Source organism: Cyanistes caeruleus, chromosome 1 (genome assembly GCF_971803275.1).
Source record: "Cyanistes caeruleus chromosome 1, bCyaCae1.hap1.1, whole genome shotgun sequence".
In the NCBI taxonomy this organism is placed as follows: domain Eukaryota; kingdom Metazoa; phylum Chordata; class Aves; order Passeriformes; family Paridae; genus Cyanistes; species Cyanistes caeruleus.
The window spans coordinates 48,896,271-48,914,666 of NC_141701.1; the positions used below are offsets into that span (position 1 = coordinate 48,896,271).

Genomic DNA, 18,396 nt, shown 5'->3' on the forward strand with positions numbered 1-18,396 from the left:
GCTCCTCTTGCTAATACAAGTTGCTTTTCTTCTGCGTAGCATTGACTGTATAAACCATTGCTTTTGTTTTTCCCTTTAAGTTTCTTTATATTTCAACAGCTCAGTAGAGGAACTTAATCCAGAAGGAAAAATTTACATCTCACCTTATGCATCATTAAAATCTTCCATTACCTCTTTTGAAAGCTTTTGCTCAAGGATTTTTGGAAACTTAATTCTCCATTGTTTATTATTTTTCTAAGTAGTTCTGGAGAATTAAAAGGGGTCAACTAGGCATAAATTCCCACCATGGAAATCCTGCTGATGTCCTCAAAGATATCATGCTCTTTAGTTATTTTATTCTTAATTGTCATGTCTCCTCATTTACTTTGTACTAACATAAAGCTCACCAACACATTATTCCTAGTATATTTTGAAAAGAAATATGATTCTCTTTCCATTTCTGCTATTATTAGTTCATTTAATGACCATTTCCTTGGTCACTAAAGACAGCTGCACAGTCTGACATAGCTCAACCTTCACAAAATAAATAATTCTTTGCATTTAAGTCAGAATTTCAACTGTGGCTTATTCCAGATTTAATTACTCCTTCAATTTGTAAAGCTGGGAAGATATTGTCCTATGTTTATTATAATTCATTAGAACTAATTGCAGAAGCCTGTTTTTCCCCACTGCCAAACTAACCCTGTCTGAACTTCCCTCTGCTCCCTCTCAAAGCCTTTTTCTTTAAGAGCCTCTCTGAGCTCAATCTCTGCAAAACCCATTGTTCCTATTAACTTCACTGGAGTTTATTCCAGTCCTGCCTGGGAGCAGGTGAAGAACAAGCACTACCATGATAGGCACTGAGTTATCACTAAGGCCACCGAATAAGCTGATCCTCAGACAACTTAAAACTGATGCAGACTTGGTGGACATGGGATGGGTGAGAAGCAAATCACATCCTGTCTGATGGCAGCAAAGAGGAGCAGTGAGTACTGCCTCCTCTCAGCTCACCTGGGCCAAGCCTGCTCTCCGAGACTGCTGCTGAGGATCAGATCCATGCACATCCTGCTGCTGCCGCCTACAGCATCCCTCCAGATTCTGCTCCTCCATGCTGACATGTGAGCGCTCATAGGACAATTTGGTTGAGGGAAGTTTAAACTGCTGCTGAATAACACATTTCTTAATACAGCAGCACAATTTGCATCTTGTTTACTACAAAATGAAGTAGCTTGTTAGGAGGTTTGTTTTCCTATCTCCTTGACATTCTCCTTGTTGGTAATCGTTAGGTGTGCACATACCTTGATCAGAATTTTTTTCTTGACAACCACAAGCCCTGAACTGATGCCTACAAATTAAAAATAATCTTGACTACATTTTTGGTTGCAACAAAGTGTATATTCAGAATAGGGTGGACTTGTCTTCTCCCTGACTCTGATTTTCATATTACATATTTCAGCTCTACTGAAAATATCACTATGTTCTGTAAAGATGATGAAAACAGTAAACAAATAATTTCCCTGGGATTTTTGTTTGTGCAATGAATCTTACCTAGTCCCTAATTGCTGTGCTTCATGTGATCAGCCAACTGAAGAAGCTGTTTAATAAAATTGCTATTAGTGTCTGAAGGGATAATAAAGGCTATCACTACCAATTTACACTTTTAATGTTCCTAGCTTTTTCTCTTATTTTCGTGCTATATTTCTACAGCTGCTTGGTGCATTGAAAAACATTTCTGTTATTCAACAGTGCTCACCACAACAGCCATCATTCACTTCAGCAAAGCCAGATATATATTGCATGGTAAAAGGAATAAATCAGCCCAAAAGGCCTGCCCAGGTATTCAGATCCAGGCAGATAATACCACTCTGAGGCTGTCAAGGAAAGCAAAATCATGGAGGCTTGTTTGGGCTCAAAATAACCCTGAGGAGATGGTGATGTTTGTGTCTCAGAAATGTCCTTGCTCCATGGAGTCACTTCTAGATCTCAAAACACAGGAGAATTACAGAGACAGCTCTGCCATTCTTAAACTTTCCACACCTCTTGTTTGACACAGGGAAGTTGCAGTACCCTCCACATGATGTTGGGATAAAATGTACATTCACAAGCATAGAGCAATCAGTTCCAGCTTGAGACTGATAAAAAATTGTGACAGCCCCTACTTCTAGAGATTTATTAGTACAGTATATTAAAATAACACCTATTTCTCTAGATAGCTTTATAGCTTTTCCTGAAGCAGAACACAGGCATCCACTCCTGTACCTGTGCAACACAGATTCTCTTTGACACAAAATATGTCTTTTTTTCTACTCAACACAGAGAAGTTTCATTACCTGCATCCATGTCCATAGTTGATTTCAGACCACCCGGGCTAGAGGGAAGCTGGTATAATTTCTCTGAACTTGGGTGGAAAGCACTACTACCCTGACCAGCAGCAATTTCCATATAGGTTGCCCAGCCTCAGGACACAACAGGGATCCTCAAGCTTTCCCTGCTGCCCACATTGTAGCCAAATCCCTTTAGCTGGGAGTCAATATTGTCCAAGAAAATGAGCCAATAAAATTTTCATCTTGCCTTTCAAAACACTGTTGATTAAGTGATACTATCACCTTATAAAGAAGAATGATCTGGGTGACATAATTCACAATGAGTGGAGATAGCTGAGCTTCATTTGAAATTATCTCATTTCTAGACAATCAGATTTTTGATTACAGCTATGCCTGAAGCTGTTCATTCTCTTTCCTCTGGATGCTTGGCCACCCAAAACAATTATTTACTCTTGATCATGTTTCCGTTGCTGAACAAACAAAAGTCTGGTGTTTAATTTATGAGCAAAAATGCTACAGGATGTGAAGGTGCATGTAATAGGAACATGAAAATCAACAAGACATCATTTATTTGATAATATGTAGTCCTGCAGGTAAAACTTTGTATCAATTAGGGCCAAGCTTTAGCTGCACTAGCTTGTCTCAGCATCCCTCATAACTTTGCATTACAAAAAATTAACAGGAAGACTGGTTTTAGTGGTGTCTCCTATAACACAACTAAAATACGCTTTCCATTTCTGTGTTCCAGAACACTGACAGTCTTTTTCCACATTATACAAAATTCTTCTGCAAGTCCTTGAAATAAAAATCAAAATTAGATCTTCTAGAATGTTACAAAATTGTAGCTACTTCACTCCTCCTATAAGACCCCTACACATCACCTGGTCAAGCCCTTAGTAAAATATGCTATAATCATTGAACACGTATATGGAGGAGTGATTAAAATCTTCTAAAAAGAGCAAAAGGAACACTCTGTGGGAATTTATGTGATTGAGGAGGATTCAAGCAAAATTTGAGGAATGTACTGGATTTAATCCTAAAGTTTGTATATGTTTCTTGAAAGTGGAAGTAATGCATTACAAAGGAAGATAAATGCAGCTGAGGACCCCAGAATATGCTGTTCCATTTGCAGTTTATCTCTAGTAGCTCCACAACACAAATAACCTTACTTTTGCAAAAGGAAAGGCTGAAACAAGAGCCAGAGACTTTTTCTCTTCTTTTCCCAAATGACAATTGACTTTAAACAAAAAATACAGTCAGAGAGGAGCTCTGTTCCATCTTCAACTTTGGTTGTAGTGGCCAGAGCTTCTCTATCCTACAGCTGCAAATACTGGCTTGACAAAAGTGCTCACCCTAGACCCTCCTTAGAAATATGGTGTGAAAAACAAAGAAGGGAATTAGGATTCAGAAACAAATTTCCACAACCAGACCTGGGAGTAGTGGGGGCTGGGAAGAAGTATCTGTTTCATTTTTATGTTTTAAGAATAAGCTGACAGTGTTCATAAGGTGATGATGTAACTGAAATTCTGTGTTATTGTTTCCTCTGACTATTCATCCTTCCTCCAGACAACATATGCATTTTCTTTATCTTCTGCCATTGTAATTTAAAATAATACAACATGGAATTTTGTTTCTTGTGCTTTATTACCTCTAGTATAAAATTACCTAAGCAGTTCTTCCTTTTAAAACCCTTGCCTCCTGCATTCAGATTACCTTCTTTTTCTTTCTTTTTAAGTATTATCCTACAGTTTAAATTTTGCATTCAAGACTTCTTCCAAGTACATTTCATCAGACTGCTCAAACAGATTTGCCTCTTAAACCAAATAGGAAGATATATTAATACTTGTGCAAAACAGTGCCATTTCATCTAATGCATAAACTCATTCAGATTGATTTCCCAAGCTAAAAAAAAAATGTTTAGAAATTGATAACAGTGAGGCACAAGTGCAGCAGCAAAGATTGGCAGCTGGGAACCTCACAAGTGGTTATCAGTGAGATGCTAAGTGGTGTACACACTCCATGAAGCACAAGCTGCAGGGAAAGGCAGCCCCACTGAGGCATGGCAAGGTCTGGAGTGGGACAGGGAAAGGGCTGGGAAAGAGAGATGTGAAAGATGAGCAAAGGCAAATCCATGGAAGACTTTAAAGCTGGAATAAGAGCAATGGTTAGTAGTTAATAAAATAGTTAATAAAAAATAAAACTGATTCCATGGGGGAGGCGTATGTAAAAATTGCATCTGTTCTCAAATGACTTAGCCTACAGTAATGTGAGCAAAGAGCTCTTGAGGACACTGTGTTTGTTTTGTGGATTGCTTCCTGTGTCTTTAAACAGCTCCAGGTATGATGAAAAGAAAGAGTCTTTTTACTCTGTCAGCTTCCTATGGGAGCTTTCACTTTCCTTCACTAACCTTTTCATTTGCGCAGACTTAATTGTCTTTAAACAGCAGGATATTTAACTTAAACTTTCCTTGCTTCAATACATGTTGTTAAAAAGGTTTTTTTTTCCACAGGAGATGTCCTATATTTTTGGCTGAATTTCACAATGAAGAGTAAATCTTTCTGAAAAATTGGCAGTATGAACTATCTTGTCAAAAAATTTATTTCGAATTTCTGAATGTTAATTGATTTCACTCATTGAATATTTCATGAGTTTCTTTTCTGATTTTGGGAGTTTAGCAAACATCAGAGCATTTTTCATTCGGACAAAGATAAGGAAATCTAACCTGACATCTTGTCCCCCCATTCTCTCTTATGGTTTGAAGGTTTTTCAGGGAAGTAAACTAGAAATAATCCTGTGATTCTCAGCAATATGTTTCTGTAATTAATTTTCTGTAACTGATGAGAAATATGTTAGGTTGGAAATAAGTGTGGGGAAAATGGAAGAAGAAAATAGGATGTCGTTGTTCTCTTTAGCAGGAACCAACATTGATAGGAGCTGATGTTTCTTTATTTCCAGCTTGTCCTCTGTTAAATTTTGTCTAAGCCTGTAACATTATTAATCCCCCTCTGCAGCAAATATTGAGCTGACCTGCATGAGGAACTTTAGACAATTCCCCCTTTTCATGACACTGAAATATTTGGTTGAAAGCTCATGGAGACTTCTTCAAATAAAGTCAATATATTTTGCATCAGATACAAAATGTTGTTCTAGTTCAAAACAAATGACTGAAAATAGCCCCAAGAGCGTCAGTGGTTTTCACCTGTCAATGATTCCCATATGAAATATGCTCAAATTACAGGTAAAACAATATACCTCTTCCTTCCTTTTAGACATAAAATCTCTCCCTGTCATCTGAAGTAATTTAATGTACTTTCTATAAACATTCTGAAAGTTTAGGAGATCAAACTGTGTCATGCCGGTAAAAACGTGAGGTTTTATCATGTAGTGGTTTAGATTTGCCAATTTGAGTTTCCTGGCCAATGCACCAAATAATGTGGTGGGTTTTAGCGCTGGCTAAAATCACCAGTGCACTTACTCATTTCTTGCTGTGAGATATGGATTAGGAGAAGGGCAAAGCAGGCTTAAAACTTAAAAGGTATAAAGAAACTTTATTAGCAGGACTACAAGAATAAGAAACATCAGTAAAAAACCTCCAGAATACCTTTCCTCCCCCTACCCAATTCTTTCTTTTCCCAACTGTCCACATAGAGACAAAACCTAGGATGGTAAAGCAGTACCAGTCTTTCATCTGTTCTTGTAAGGAGAGGAGTTTTCTCTTGTCATGCCATGGAGACTTATCCACAAGAAACAGTTTCCTCATGGCTTTTCATTTCCACGAATAGCAGCCACCGAGGCAAAAATTCTACACTGTGACTTTTCTCTCATTTTCACAGCCCTCCTAGAGGTGTGGCCATGGGCCATGAACTCATGGGGTATTATTTTAAGGATGAGTTGTTCCGAGGCAAAGGTTTACTTCATCTGTCTCTGTGATCATCTCTGGGAACAGAGGTTGTCTTCTTCTCTCCCTGGGGCAAAGGGTCTTCATCAGCTCTCATCTTTCTCTGTTCAAGCGTCTCATGGGATCACAGCTACTCCAACATCTGCTTGGCTTCTTCATTGGATGCCTCTGCTCAGATCTACAGTTTGAATTCTTCATCCCCCCCATACTCTGTTTCATTAATTAAAGAAGATATTTCAGTATATCATTGTCTATCGCCTTGGCCCTACCAAAGGAATATTTCAAGCCCCATTCCACATCTCCTCATCCTTCTTCCATCTGGGCCTTGACTCTTTTCTTTACTGATCTTGATGTTTCCATGTTGTCTTTCTACCTGTCGTCACTCTGTCCTTTTCTCTCCCTGGGCAGAGGAACAAGGTCTGCAGGTCTCATCTGTGCAGTGAAAGGGTCAATATCTCACCCAGTGCCACGGCGGTCACGGTGTTGGATTTCAGGCCGCGCTGGGCCCCTCCCTCGGCCGGCAGCCGCTGGGAGGGGTGGGCAGCCCTGGCTCGGCCTGGAGCTCTCTGTGCAGGCCGGGGCAGGGGTGCTTTAGTGTCGGTGAGGTGTCAGGAGCCATGGCCCAGCCCAGCCTGGGACTGGGGTCCCACAGCCTCCATCCCCTGCCCAGGAGCCGCTGGGGTCCGGCCCGGCCTTCCCCAGGCCGCACAGGCCGTGGGGGAGAAGGGTCAGCCTCACCAGAGCTCTGCTACTTTCTGGATCCGGAAGCAAAGAGGGCCAGTTCCCGGGCTTGTGGTTTTTAAAATGTGGATCATCACAGAGGCAAATCTAATTTCTAAATGGTGTGAAATGTTGTCAGTTCTCAGAACTGGCCAGCTACTGGCCTGTCTCAGGCAGAGAGGAAGCTCCCAGAAGCTTCTGTCAGAGAAATCAATTCCGTGGGTCGTTCTTTCCCTATATGTCAGTTAATGTCAAACTACCACACATCACCAGCTTGGTATTTCTGCAATATCCAGCTCTTGAAGGAAGGAAAGAGTAATTATTACAGTCCTCCCTTTCATCTTTTGCCATGAAATCTGTGCATGAATAACTGGATGGGTGATTGTGAGTTTCTTACATCCTATACACACAAAGGGGAAGGATGAGACCAACAGAGATGAGGAGGCCTGCAGTGGTGCAGCAAACCCTGCTCGTTTCATGGCCTAGGAGCAATGAAATAACATACAAGATAACCCATTCCATCACCGTGTCTGCGCTTGCAAAATGAAGGCCCTGCAAACTGCAGCAGGAATCTGTGTGGATTTAGTCCTTTCAACAAAGATTAATCGCAATGCCGTACATCAAGTGACTTGGAGAATTAGGAATAGGTGGTGGTAGATGAAAATTAAAGAAAGGAGATGGAAAGAAATATGGTAGCAGAGAAGCAGAGTTCAGGGAGAAAACTAGCCGGTGATTAATAAGTACTGCTGGTTTCAGTTGTCAGCGCACACTACACGAAAATCTCTCCTTAGCAAAGAATTATGAGCAGCTGTAACTGAAGTAATGTTGTCTTTGCCAGGCTGATGGCCTTGGAAGGGTGGTCTCCTAGGAAATAGACTATATTAGCAGAGATTTTATTTTGAAAGAGCGTAAAGAGTAAACCTTTTTTCTCCCCTCTTATGTTTTAGCTACCTACCAACAAAGATTTCCACAGGATTATCAGTTTTATCCTAAGAGAGCTTTATAAAGAGCTTGTGGCAGCCCCTTTCCATGTGTGACCAGCCTTTGATGTCTAAGGGTTACACAGAAAATGCCAGTGAAAGATGACTGTAAAGACAGCTTCAATCAATAACGTCAGCAAGATTGATTTTCACTTGCCTTTGATCCTATGTATAAGTAGCCTGTACCTATTCACATGGGTTCTTGTGAAAGTGCTGCAACCTCTTCTCCCTATGATTATTTTCATTCTGGAAATTTGATACCTCAGGTAGTCAGCATGACCAGTATTCTGTGTTTCACCAAGCAGGGAGCTGATGCATTCCCCTCTCCCAGGGCTGAGCAGTAGGCTCCTCACTATGGATGCTAAATCTGAACCACAGTGCCTGTACAAATTACAGGCTGCATAGCTCCTCAGGCTGCCTGGGAAGGTAGCCTGGGAAAGATATGAGAAAGAATTAAAACAATTCTCAGGGACACTAAACAGCTTTGCAGGTGTTGTTTTGCAGTCTTGTTTTCTCTTGCAGGAGAAGGCCAGGGGGGTGATGAGTGCCCCTGACCAATGATGGTGATGTAACACTTTGTTAACCAATAAGAGTTTCCTTTCTGTACTTTCCACGTATCTGTCTATAAGACAAGCCTAGAGCAATAAACTAGAGAATTCTCGTGTTGAAACTCCCTTGAGAGTTTTGTCGCTCTTTATAGCCGTTCCAAATCGGACCGACACCTCACCTCATGCTGCTGGATGATATACTGAAACAAAAGACTTCTGTCTTTACTGACTTTACTGTATTTCAGATAACTCACTGGAGGAAAGAAGAAAGGAATGTGGAATTAACCATATAGGCTGAATGGACAGAAATTTCTATATCTGATAAACCTTTATCTTTGATAAGTGCAGATATTTTTAATCCTGGAGTCCAAAACAGAACTAGAACTTCCATAGATTAAAGCAATCAATTAAAATAGATGTGCAGTACGTAATGTATTTCCCTTTGCCTCAGATGAAAGGTCTTAGTCTATCCTTTGTACTGTGCTCAGGGCACTTCAGGGTTTTCAAAAGTTCTCCATCAATCTTCTCTGACAGGTCCCATGGCTGCTGGTGAATCATTCTTGTTAGGTAAGACCAGAATCTTTATTTGAATTTTAATTATTGCTTTTGGCATTTAGGCACTGCACAAATACCTAAATCAGGCATACAGTCAGGCTACCTACATTCTGAAGTACCAAACCCATTGTGTTAGGTCACAGATATTTTCATTTAACCTTCAAGGGATCTGGATTTTTAGACTTAAATTATATTTCTATACATTTTCTCCAAATACTTCTGATCATTCACCTATCCCTCTTCTCTATTCCCTGCCTCACTGTCAGGGATAAACTGAAATTCCCCCAGGCAGGAGTAGAGTGGCAAGCGCTACAGTGGTAAGAAAGGCAGTTTTCTCAGTAGTTTATGCTGGGTTCATGCACAATGCAAAGATATATTTTGTGGCAACTCAAAGGCAACTCATCCATTTCATTGTAAACTAATGCACTACTCTGGCTTGAAATATCTTTCAATATTTTTCAGTCTGCAGAAAAACAATATCCCCAAAAATGTGACATTTTCATAGGTGTTCATTTTGATTAATGTCTCTAGGTGGGGGGAAAAGGAATCATTTGTCTCGCTCTGCATTATTTTCAGATTGATTTGCCATGAAAGGAAGGCTTAAGCTGTGACACTTACTGTCCATCTGCCCATTCATCTGTTGAGCTGTCTGTCAGTCCCTCCTTCTCAGTAGTTTTTGAGTTCACTAGCCACTTCCAGTCAAATTTGACAAATGGCATTGTAAAATCAGTAGTAGGTACCAAACGATGAGGGGATGGCAGGAGCCAGCTGGCCAACAAGCATGTGAATATTGCCTGGCCAGCCAGTGAGCAAGGGACTCCTGACACAGGCCAACAGGCAGGAGAGACTGGGGACATGGCTCTGGTGATGTGTAAGACATCTGTGCCACTTCAGCCACTAATGGAATACTTGTTAGCGTGGCAAATCCACTCTGTAACTGACTGGCTACTTGGTGCATAGCTGCCCACAACTCCTGCCTTGCTATGAGCTTGAGTTTTGCTGCTGGAGAGGAGGGACAGAGTCTTCTCTGTGTCCTGCACTCAGTTAAGCTTAGGACAGCATCTGCTCTGTACCCATTCTGCCAAAATGCCACAAATGGGCAGAGAGAGAGGAGGAAAGTTGCCTTCACTTTGAAACACAGGAGAGATTCCTCTTTCCCTGGAAGCAACCAAGCTCCTTTATGGTGGAGAAACCCACACACACACGGAGGAATAAGGCAGGCAGGAGAGAAAGCAGGAGAGGCAGAGGCAGGAACTGAAAAAGTCCTAGGCAGAGCAGGGAGACAGCAAACAGGCAGGTGCTGTACTTGGGGAGAAAGGCATGTCCTCAGAGCCCAGAGAAAGAATTCAGTGGCATTTGTTGCACCAAACAGCTGCTGCATCACAGTCATTCAGCTTCTGGCCCAGGAACAACCTGGAGGTGAGGATCTATCTCACAAAGGCACAGCAGTACTTGACTGTGCATCCCTTTCCCATTCATATTCTGATTCAGCCTGAGCTTTCCCTAGTTTAAAATGTTCCATGTTGTAGTGTGTGTTCCAGTAAAACCTTTTTCCTGTTGTTCAAAGGCCATCTGGTGCTGCTAACATGCTTGGTTTATATTAATTGCTTGGGCAGAGTCACCTCAAGGTTCTGGCTGGCTCTGAGTGCCATGACTTCGTCCAACCTTTTCTGGTGTTATTTCCTACCTTCCTCATGCAATGCATCGCCCTACCTGCTGATCAGGGTTTGAAACATCAGGGAGGGTCCTTGCTTTCTATTGGATGCAGCAGGAGATACGGAGAGAGGAATAGGTGACAGGAGCAGCATTCAAGGATTGCTGGCATTGGCTTCCCTCATTTTTTATGTCATTTTCCCCTTTGCATTCCTCTTGAGTCCCAACTGCCTTCCAAGTCAGAATTCTAGCCTGCACAATGATTCCAGCTACTCCAACCTGGTAATTGAAACTCCCAGAAATGTCTGGAAACATCTACATAATATATGCATATTGTCAGCGAAGACCCTTGTAACCACACAGAATTTTGAAAATAAAAGAAAACTAAAATTTACGGCAGAAATTATATGGGACACAGTTACACAGGTTCATAGGTGGAAGGAGTTTATTATATTCTATTTATAATTGTTTATATTTTAATTTTATAGATATTTATATTTGTGTCTATTTATATATTTACTTTTATTGAGAAAATATACTTGACATATGTTGAAATGTTGAAACTTGTTTTTGTTGTTTCTGGTTTTTTCACACAAAAATTATTGTTAAGGTGTTGCAAGCAGCCAGGGTGGGGAGAGGGTGTTGCTTTCTATAAAAAAACTAAATATAGGAAGAAACCAAAATAGGAGACTAAAATAGTAGGCCACCAATAAAAAAGGAGACTTCAAAAACTGAAGGAACAGGAAGAGATTGAAAGACAACCTGAGGGAACAACAGATCTGAAGAACTGAAAAATTGAAAAAAAAAAAAAAAAACTATGACAAAAATATAATATTACATAATTCCATTGGGGGAAAAATATGGAAATCAAAATAGGACACCAAAATAGCTGTATTAGGAATTTTCTAGGCATTTGATAATATTGATTGAATCATATAAAAGAGGAAATAAGAGTAAATAACTTACTGAAAAGCTTAAGGAGATAGTAGATCATATCACCTTTTCTTCTGTATTCCTAATAAATAAGTGTTATGGATGCGGTAAATTTTGATGAGACATACACACTAAAACAGGTTTTGAAAGCATTTTGTAATAAAAAAAAAAAACAACAAAACAGAGTTTTTCAACGTGACACAGGCTGATCAGATCCACTCCTGTTTGAAGTGCTGCCCAAACTGATGTTAACAGATCTGCTGCAAAAAATGTGGGAGCTGCAGAAAGCAGTGATTTGGGTGAATAGTCCCATCAGAGCATCAAGATCCCTGTAGTATTAACAGGACTGACAAACCCAAACATAGTAGAAGTCATTGTTTTGTCCTATTCAATGCTTTTTCGGACACATCCCTAGAGTTTGTTTTCTAGGAGAGAAGGAAGAATGCTAACAGACTTGGAAAACACAGCTTGGGAGAAATGGCTGAAGCTTCCTCAGCCTAGGAAAGAGAAGGGAAAGAAAAGCACACTAATTCCATACTAATGTTTGAAATGCTTCTGCAAAGAAAATTCTTACCTTTTTTTGTCAAACTTACTGGGGATATGACAGGAAGAATCTGATTTGATTTAAAACAAAGGAGATAACGGTTAGCTGCTGCAGAAGTGTTTTTAGTGATATATATACAGTTTTACACTGGACTACACTCACCTAAAATATAGATAGATAGACAGATAGACAGACAAATAGATAGATAGATAGATAGATAGATAGATAGATAGATAGATAGATAGATGATAGATAAATAGATAGATAGATAGATAGATAGATAGATAGATAGATAGATAGATGATACATACATACATACATGCATATATGCATACATACATATATGCACATATATATATATGCAGCAGCTTTGAGGAGTTTTCTCCTTTGGATATTTTAAGACTGATTAGACTGAAATTTTTTAAGGACTGTGTCTGTGTTTTTGACCACATTTTTGCAATGGCATGGACTAAATGACCTCTTATAGCCTTTCAACCCCATGATATTTTTTATTTCCATGCAAGAATTAGATACAGAGTTTTTCTTGAGAATCAAACTGTGGCATTTATTTAAACTGGGATTGGTTTATACACTGTATGAATGCCACACTTCAAAAACTCTATCAAGAGATTAAATGAAGCAGGTTATGCCAGCAAGGTGTCCATCTGAATCACTTGAGATTTTCTTTTCACAATGTCTTGGCATCTGCCAATATTCAGCAGAAAGAAGAGAAAAGCTTTGAAGAAGTCTGGCTTTAAGGTGAGGTTCAGCAACAGTGAAGTACTTTGTGCCTTGATTTAGGCATGCATCCCCTTTGAATGACATTTTGGACTCAAACCCCAAATTGCAAATTTTGTGGTAGGGGAAGACCAACAAAACTTTTACAGAATTTCTGTGAGTATTTCTTCTCTGTGAGAGTTTGTTTATTCATTATCCTTCTTATGCTTGCCTGATAAAAGTCATGTAAAGCTGATTGCTTTTGATGCAAAAGAAAAAAAAAAAATCCCTTGGACAGAGAGAGTTCTCTTTAATGCCTTTTCTACTAACAGTTAAATAGAGTAACTAACTGGTTCTTCAGATTCAGGACTCTTAATTTCCCAGGCTGCAGCACACCACGTCAAATTGTATCAGCCACGAGGTAGGAGGATGGAAGATAACTCAGTGTGACTGACCCAAGCAGCTCAGATGTGGGCATGCACCCCTCAAACACACCTCGTCATCAGGCACATCAACCATGTCAGCCCAGAGCTTTCTTCCATCCCATGCAGCCCTGGTCTTGCCTTCTATTCAGCACTAGGAACTGAATTAGCAATTGCTGGAGGCTCAAGCTACAACTGTGTTTATACTTACAAAAGGAACCAACCTCACTACACTGAGATTTCTCTTCTAGGATTTTTGGTTGCATCTCCTCTCTAATGCTCCCTATCAGCCTTTTAGGCTTTTCATACGTTGATGCTTACACAATTCATATCATACTAATGTCAGAAATAAACCTGAAGTGTAATAGTTACCCTTTTTCCTCAAGAAAAGGAATTTTTTCTAGTTGGGAAATGGAGGAAATGGATTATTTATTAAAAAACAAACACAAAAAAAAGTAAAGTTGGGATCCTGGTTTCCTAAAGTTTTGAAGTTGTTCTGAAATATTGCTCTGGCACAATCTCCAAATGCCATAAAACATTGAAGAGCTAGAGACAGATTAAATTAAGGAGATTATGTTCTCAGAAATATACACTTTTCATTTCAGTGTGCTGGAACAAACTGAATGAGCAAACAGAGAACTCACTGAAGGATTTGTTCTGCTTTTGCTTATTTTCTTGTGCACTTCATTGTTTTAAATTACTGAAGTTGTTGGCTCTTCACATTTTATTTTCCTAGAAAACCTAGAAAATAAATTATTCTAGGAAATGCATTTCCTTCAGCTTTAGTTTTGGTACCTTAAGCCACACAGCCCATTCAGTGTTTTCTAATTTCACAGTTAAATACAGTAAAGCCATGCACTGTATTTAAGTCCATAAAATACTGGGTTGCATTCTCAACACAGTGATGCATAAGTCACACTTCCCAAAAGGACAGAATCAGTAATACAAGCAAGAGAAAAATAGTCCCTATTAAAACACAAACTGCACGTACCAGTAGTTTAGAGGAAACTGTGGAACAGGCTTCCATCATCAGCATCACTGCATCTTCAGTCAGCCATGTCTTTTGTGGGCTAAGTGCTCACTGAATATTTAAAAGTTATGCTAAAACATTTAATAAATAATGCACTAAAGGTCTGATGATCTGTCAACGCCAACTACATCGGAAAATGTTAAGAAAAGGTAAGTGCTTTTACCACAGATTGAGCTCTCCACCAGTTTGTTATTTGCACTCCATGAATAATTTGTGATTCTAAAAGTAATATTAAAATCCTTTTCCCAGGGGTGCCTACACATATTGCACTGTTCTGCTATGTTTTACTCTATGAAATATTTAAATAATTTGAATATTTTCTGTGAGACGGGAGAAGAGGCATTAGCAGTGGAGGAAAGTACAGAATGAGTAAAATATTTCATCGTTTTCTAAGACTGTGCAAACAGAACAATGCAACATTAATTCTGATGTAGAAAGGTAACTTACTAAAAGGCCATTTCCTTATGCTCTCAGTGATTTATTGTTCTTTTTCTCTTTCTCAAGTTTTTTCTGGTTTTATTCCTTTAAATTCTCTCTGTCTACAGATCTAATTCTTTCAGATAATGGACTGCACTGCTCAAGATGGAAATGCATCAGTCAACAGAGAAGTTGCCACTGGTTTCAGAGAAGATACCACATTTCACCAACTGCACAAAGATTTAGCAGAATAATTATTTTCCAGCAGCACTGATTTTTTCTAAACAGTCAGTACTAAGGAAGGTACTGACTAAGAAGAATTAATTGGTTCTCCTGCTTGAAAACCAAATGGCATTTTGTATATTTTTTTTTTGAAATTTCACTGTGAAAATTCCCACAGTTTTTAAAAAAAAGTTTCCTTAAATACTTTGTCTCTAAAGACCTTGTACCACCATGAGTCCTGGTGTGGTCAGCTGAAATTTAGCAATATTACAAGGTTTAGCAGTTTGGATTACTTAACACCAAAAGCTTCCTGTAGAGTGATAAAACATTTTGGAGAGCTGATAACCCCCAGATAACCTCTTCATCAGGCTTCCAAAGGGTAATTGTAAAACTTGCAGAATTACAAGATGTAACTGCAGATAATGTAGATACATTTTCACAGGTGCTAATCAGTCACAAAAATCCGGTCTAGTCTAGTGGAGGATTTCTGTCTTCCAGTAACCAGAATCTAACTTACTAACCAGTCTTTTGAAACATTGCCTCCCAGAAGTTCACCACATTGTAACAGGACACTTTCTCATCCTTCTGAATAAATTAATGTGGGAAATGGGAAAGACCGAGACGTTCACTAGCAAGTCAGATAAAAGGCTTGGTTCAGAGAAATTTTTCCTTTTCCATTTAAACACTTATTTCCTTTCTGAAGCCCTTTGGCTCTGTGGGCAGTAAAATCCTCAGGGCAGAGGAGCAACACTTCTTTATTATATACATTTACAGTGCTTCACACAATAGGACCTTTACTAATAAAGGACACTCAAACGGTAAATCTGTCACCTTTCTAAAAATACTTAGTTCATTAAAAGTAGTACAGGGAAAAATCATTACACGCACGTCATACATGCTTGACCACTGACTTGAACTGTTGCTTGGGTCTATTCCTAACATTTTCATGAGGTGAGGGTTCTTCTATTTCTCCCTCCTATTCCCTCCCTTATGAAAACAGAGATAATATTCTGATTATTGACATGGTTTTCCTCCTAGGCCTGCATTTAGTGCTTAACCACATGTTCTTTTGTGATTTTATTAATAAGATGTTGGGGGATACTTATCAAAATCTTTTGTGTGTGTGTGTGTGCGTGTGTGTGTGCATACACACAGCTACACATTAAAAAAGTGTATCTGCAAAGTGGTATCTTCTGACAGCTGCGTTGTCAAGCTACTGAAGAAATGCCAAAGATGTAAGCTGTGATGAATGAATGAGATAGGGCTGTAAAACATCTCCAGGAACTTTTAAAGAACACAGCTGACATAATAAATTCAAAAATTGTGATGTGCTGAAATAAAAAGGGGAGCAAGTCTACACAAAGCAGCAGCAATCCCCAAGAATGAAGGCCTTTCTGAGAGGAACTTTTCACACAGTTTAGACAAGGAGCCCACCAGGAATGGCTTCTGTTCCCATGGGACTCTGCATTCAAGTCCAGGCCTTCTACCCTTCCCTTCTTCACAGTGAGCTTTCCCACTGAAGCTATGTTGATCCAGTATTCATCTCTCACTCTGTGTAAGGTCATGCACTGAGTCTTGTTCTCCTCTTACATTTTCCAGCCAGAGTTTTCTTTCTTGCGAAACACTATTAATGACAGTGGTAATTGGAAAGAAGATACTCAAACTGAAAGAGTAGAGAATGAAGGAAAAGCAGATGATTAACTTTTCCTAAAACTTACAAACATTTCCAGAGAAAAATCTGGGATCATAAGACAGACAAGAATTCTAATCTACATATAGTTTCCAAATGGACGGCTGTAAAGACCCCTCAGGGAAAAGAGATGTTACGTGGCTAGCAGCTGCCACAGTGCCCCAGATGTGACAGGAGAGAAAGCAAGTGCTGACCACAGGTTCCCAATAAAGATTAGCTTTGCCACAATCCATGGTTCAGCCATTTTCTTTACTAGAAGAGAGGAATTGAACCAGGACATTTGCAGCCAAAATTGCAGCCAATGGTCTTTGATAAGGCAGCACGCTCAATACAGCAGAGAGAGCAAAGGCATTTTGGAGACAGTGACATTTAAGAGTAGCAGAGAGACAGTGGCAGCAACAGGAAATATAGGTAGACTATTAAAGGAATATTCTCAGATTAAATATCATACTTTCTAAAAAATTGCCTGTGTTATAAAGAGATTATTAAAATCAAAAGAGTTTAAAGAACCTAATTTACTCTCCTCAGTCTAAGGTGTTTACTTCCTGCATTGCTCCCAGCTTGCACTATTAAACTAGTTAAACCATTTCACTTTTAAAGGTAGTTTCTTGTTGGTTTTATTGTGGACTCTAATTCTATCTTATTGCAAATTGCAATAAAGCCTCAAGGCTTCCCAGCAGGCCATGGGAGTCTAGTACAGAGCACAATACAGATGCAATAAAGAGCAACCTAAAAGTACAGACAAAAACAAGCTTCTGCAGATGAAATAAAGGGGCAAGAAAAAGATTGAGACTGCATGAAGACATTGGTGATAATTATATAAATATTATTATAAACCTATAAACTATACATATTGTATTTGCCTAATATTGTGCTAACTGTGTGTTTATTAAAAGTATTTGTTGTCTGTTCATCACATTTATTGTTAGTTATAATTGCAGTCCACTGTTCTTTTCTCAGCTGTCAGTCAAGACTTTACCATCAAGTTATATTTGATCATAGAATGTAGTAACATCAAGAAGGCTCCAGGGGTAGACCCTTTATACTTGTTGCTTCTCCAGGATAAGTAACATGTTATAAAAATGTCTTACAACTTGCACTGAAGAGAACTATTTCTTTTTGCTTCTCTTTTCAAAGCACTTTATGCTTTATTTTTACAAGACTTAGAATTGGAGACATAGGTGCAAAATCACTTCTCCAGCATGGGATCTGATCCTCTCAAGTGTGCTTTCTTACTCAATACACAGAACTGGCATTCTCCTTTCCACCACTGAGATACAAATGTGTACATCCTACTATATTCCTGAAAACCTTTATTGCTTCAAAATTTTCATAAGAGGACTCTGATTTAATTGACATGTGACATGCCCCTTGGTTTCTGCTGCTGCACTGCACCTTCTATCATCACATCTGCTACCACATCCCCTTTCAAGACTTCAGGGAAGGGTTGGACCAGTTCTATTTTTTGCATCCTTAAACTCTTTTAAAACAAGAAAAACAGTTCACCCATTATTTTAATTGAAAGGTTTTCTCTTACTTATGGACATGAAAACCTCAGTAGGACTTAGAGCCATTTTCCATACCTAAGTTGTTCATAAATGATTGCTATGCTTCAGTAAGACATAAAAGTTTCCTGTCAGCTTTTGATGCCTACTTGTCATTCTTCAGTGCAGGAAGCATCTTAACTGGAATTTATATCAATTTATAGATCAAAATAATACAGGATAAAAACAACTAAAAATATGTATATGTTGCACATTACTG

At 39.1% G+C, this 18,396-nt stretch overlaps 1 protein-coding gene across 1 annotated transcript in view; it reads left to right on the forward strand.

Annotated features, from left to right (window-relative positions):
* The window catches only part of LOC147655491 (uncharacterized), a 102,145-nt gene extending 84,597 nt beyond the window's left edge, over positions 1 to 17,548 (forward strand). The window contains exon 5 of the mRNA XM_086891082.1: positions 14,849 to 17,548. Within this exon, the coding sequence (XP_086747208.1) occupies positions 14,849 to 14,994 (146 nt within the window). The 3' untranslated portion in view covers positions 14,995 to 17,548. The remainder of the gene's footprint in view (positions 1 to 14,848) is intronic.
* The last annotated feature ends 848 nt before the right edge of the window (positions 17,549 to 18,396 follow it).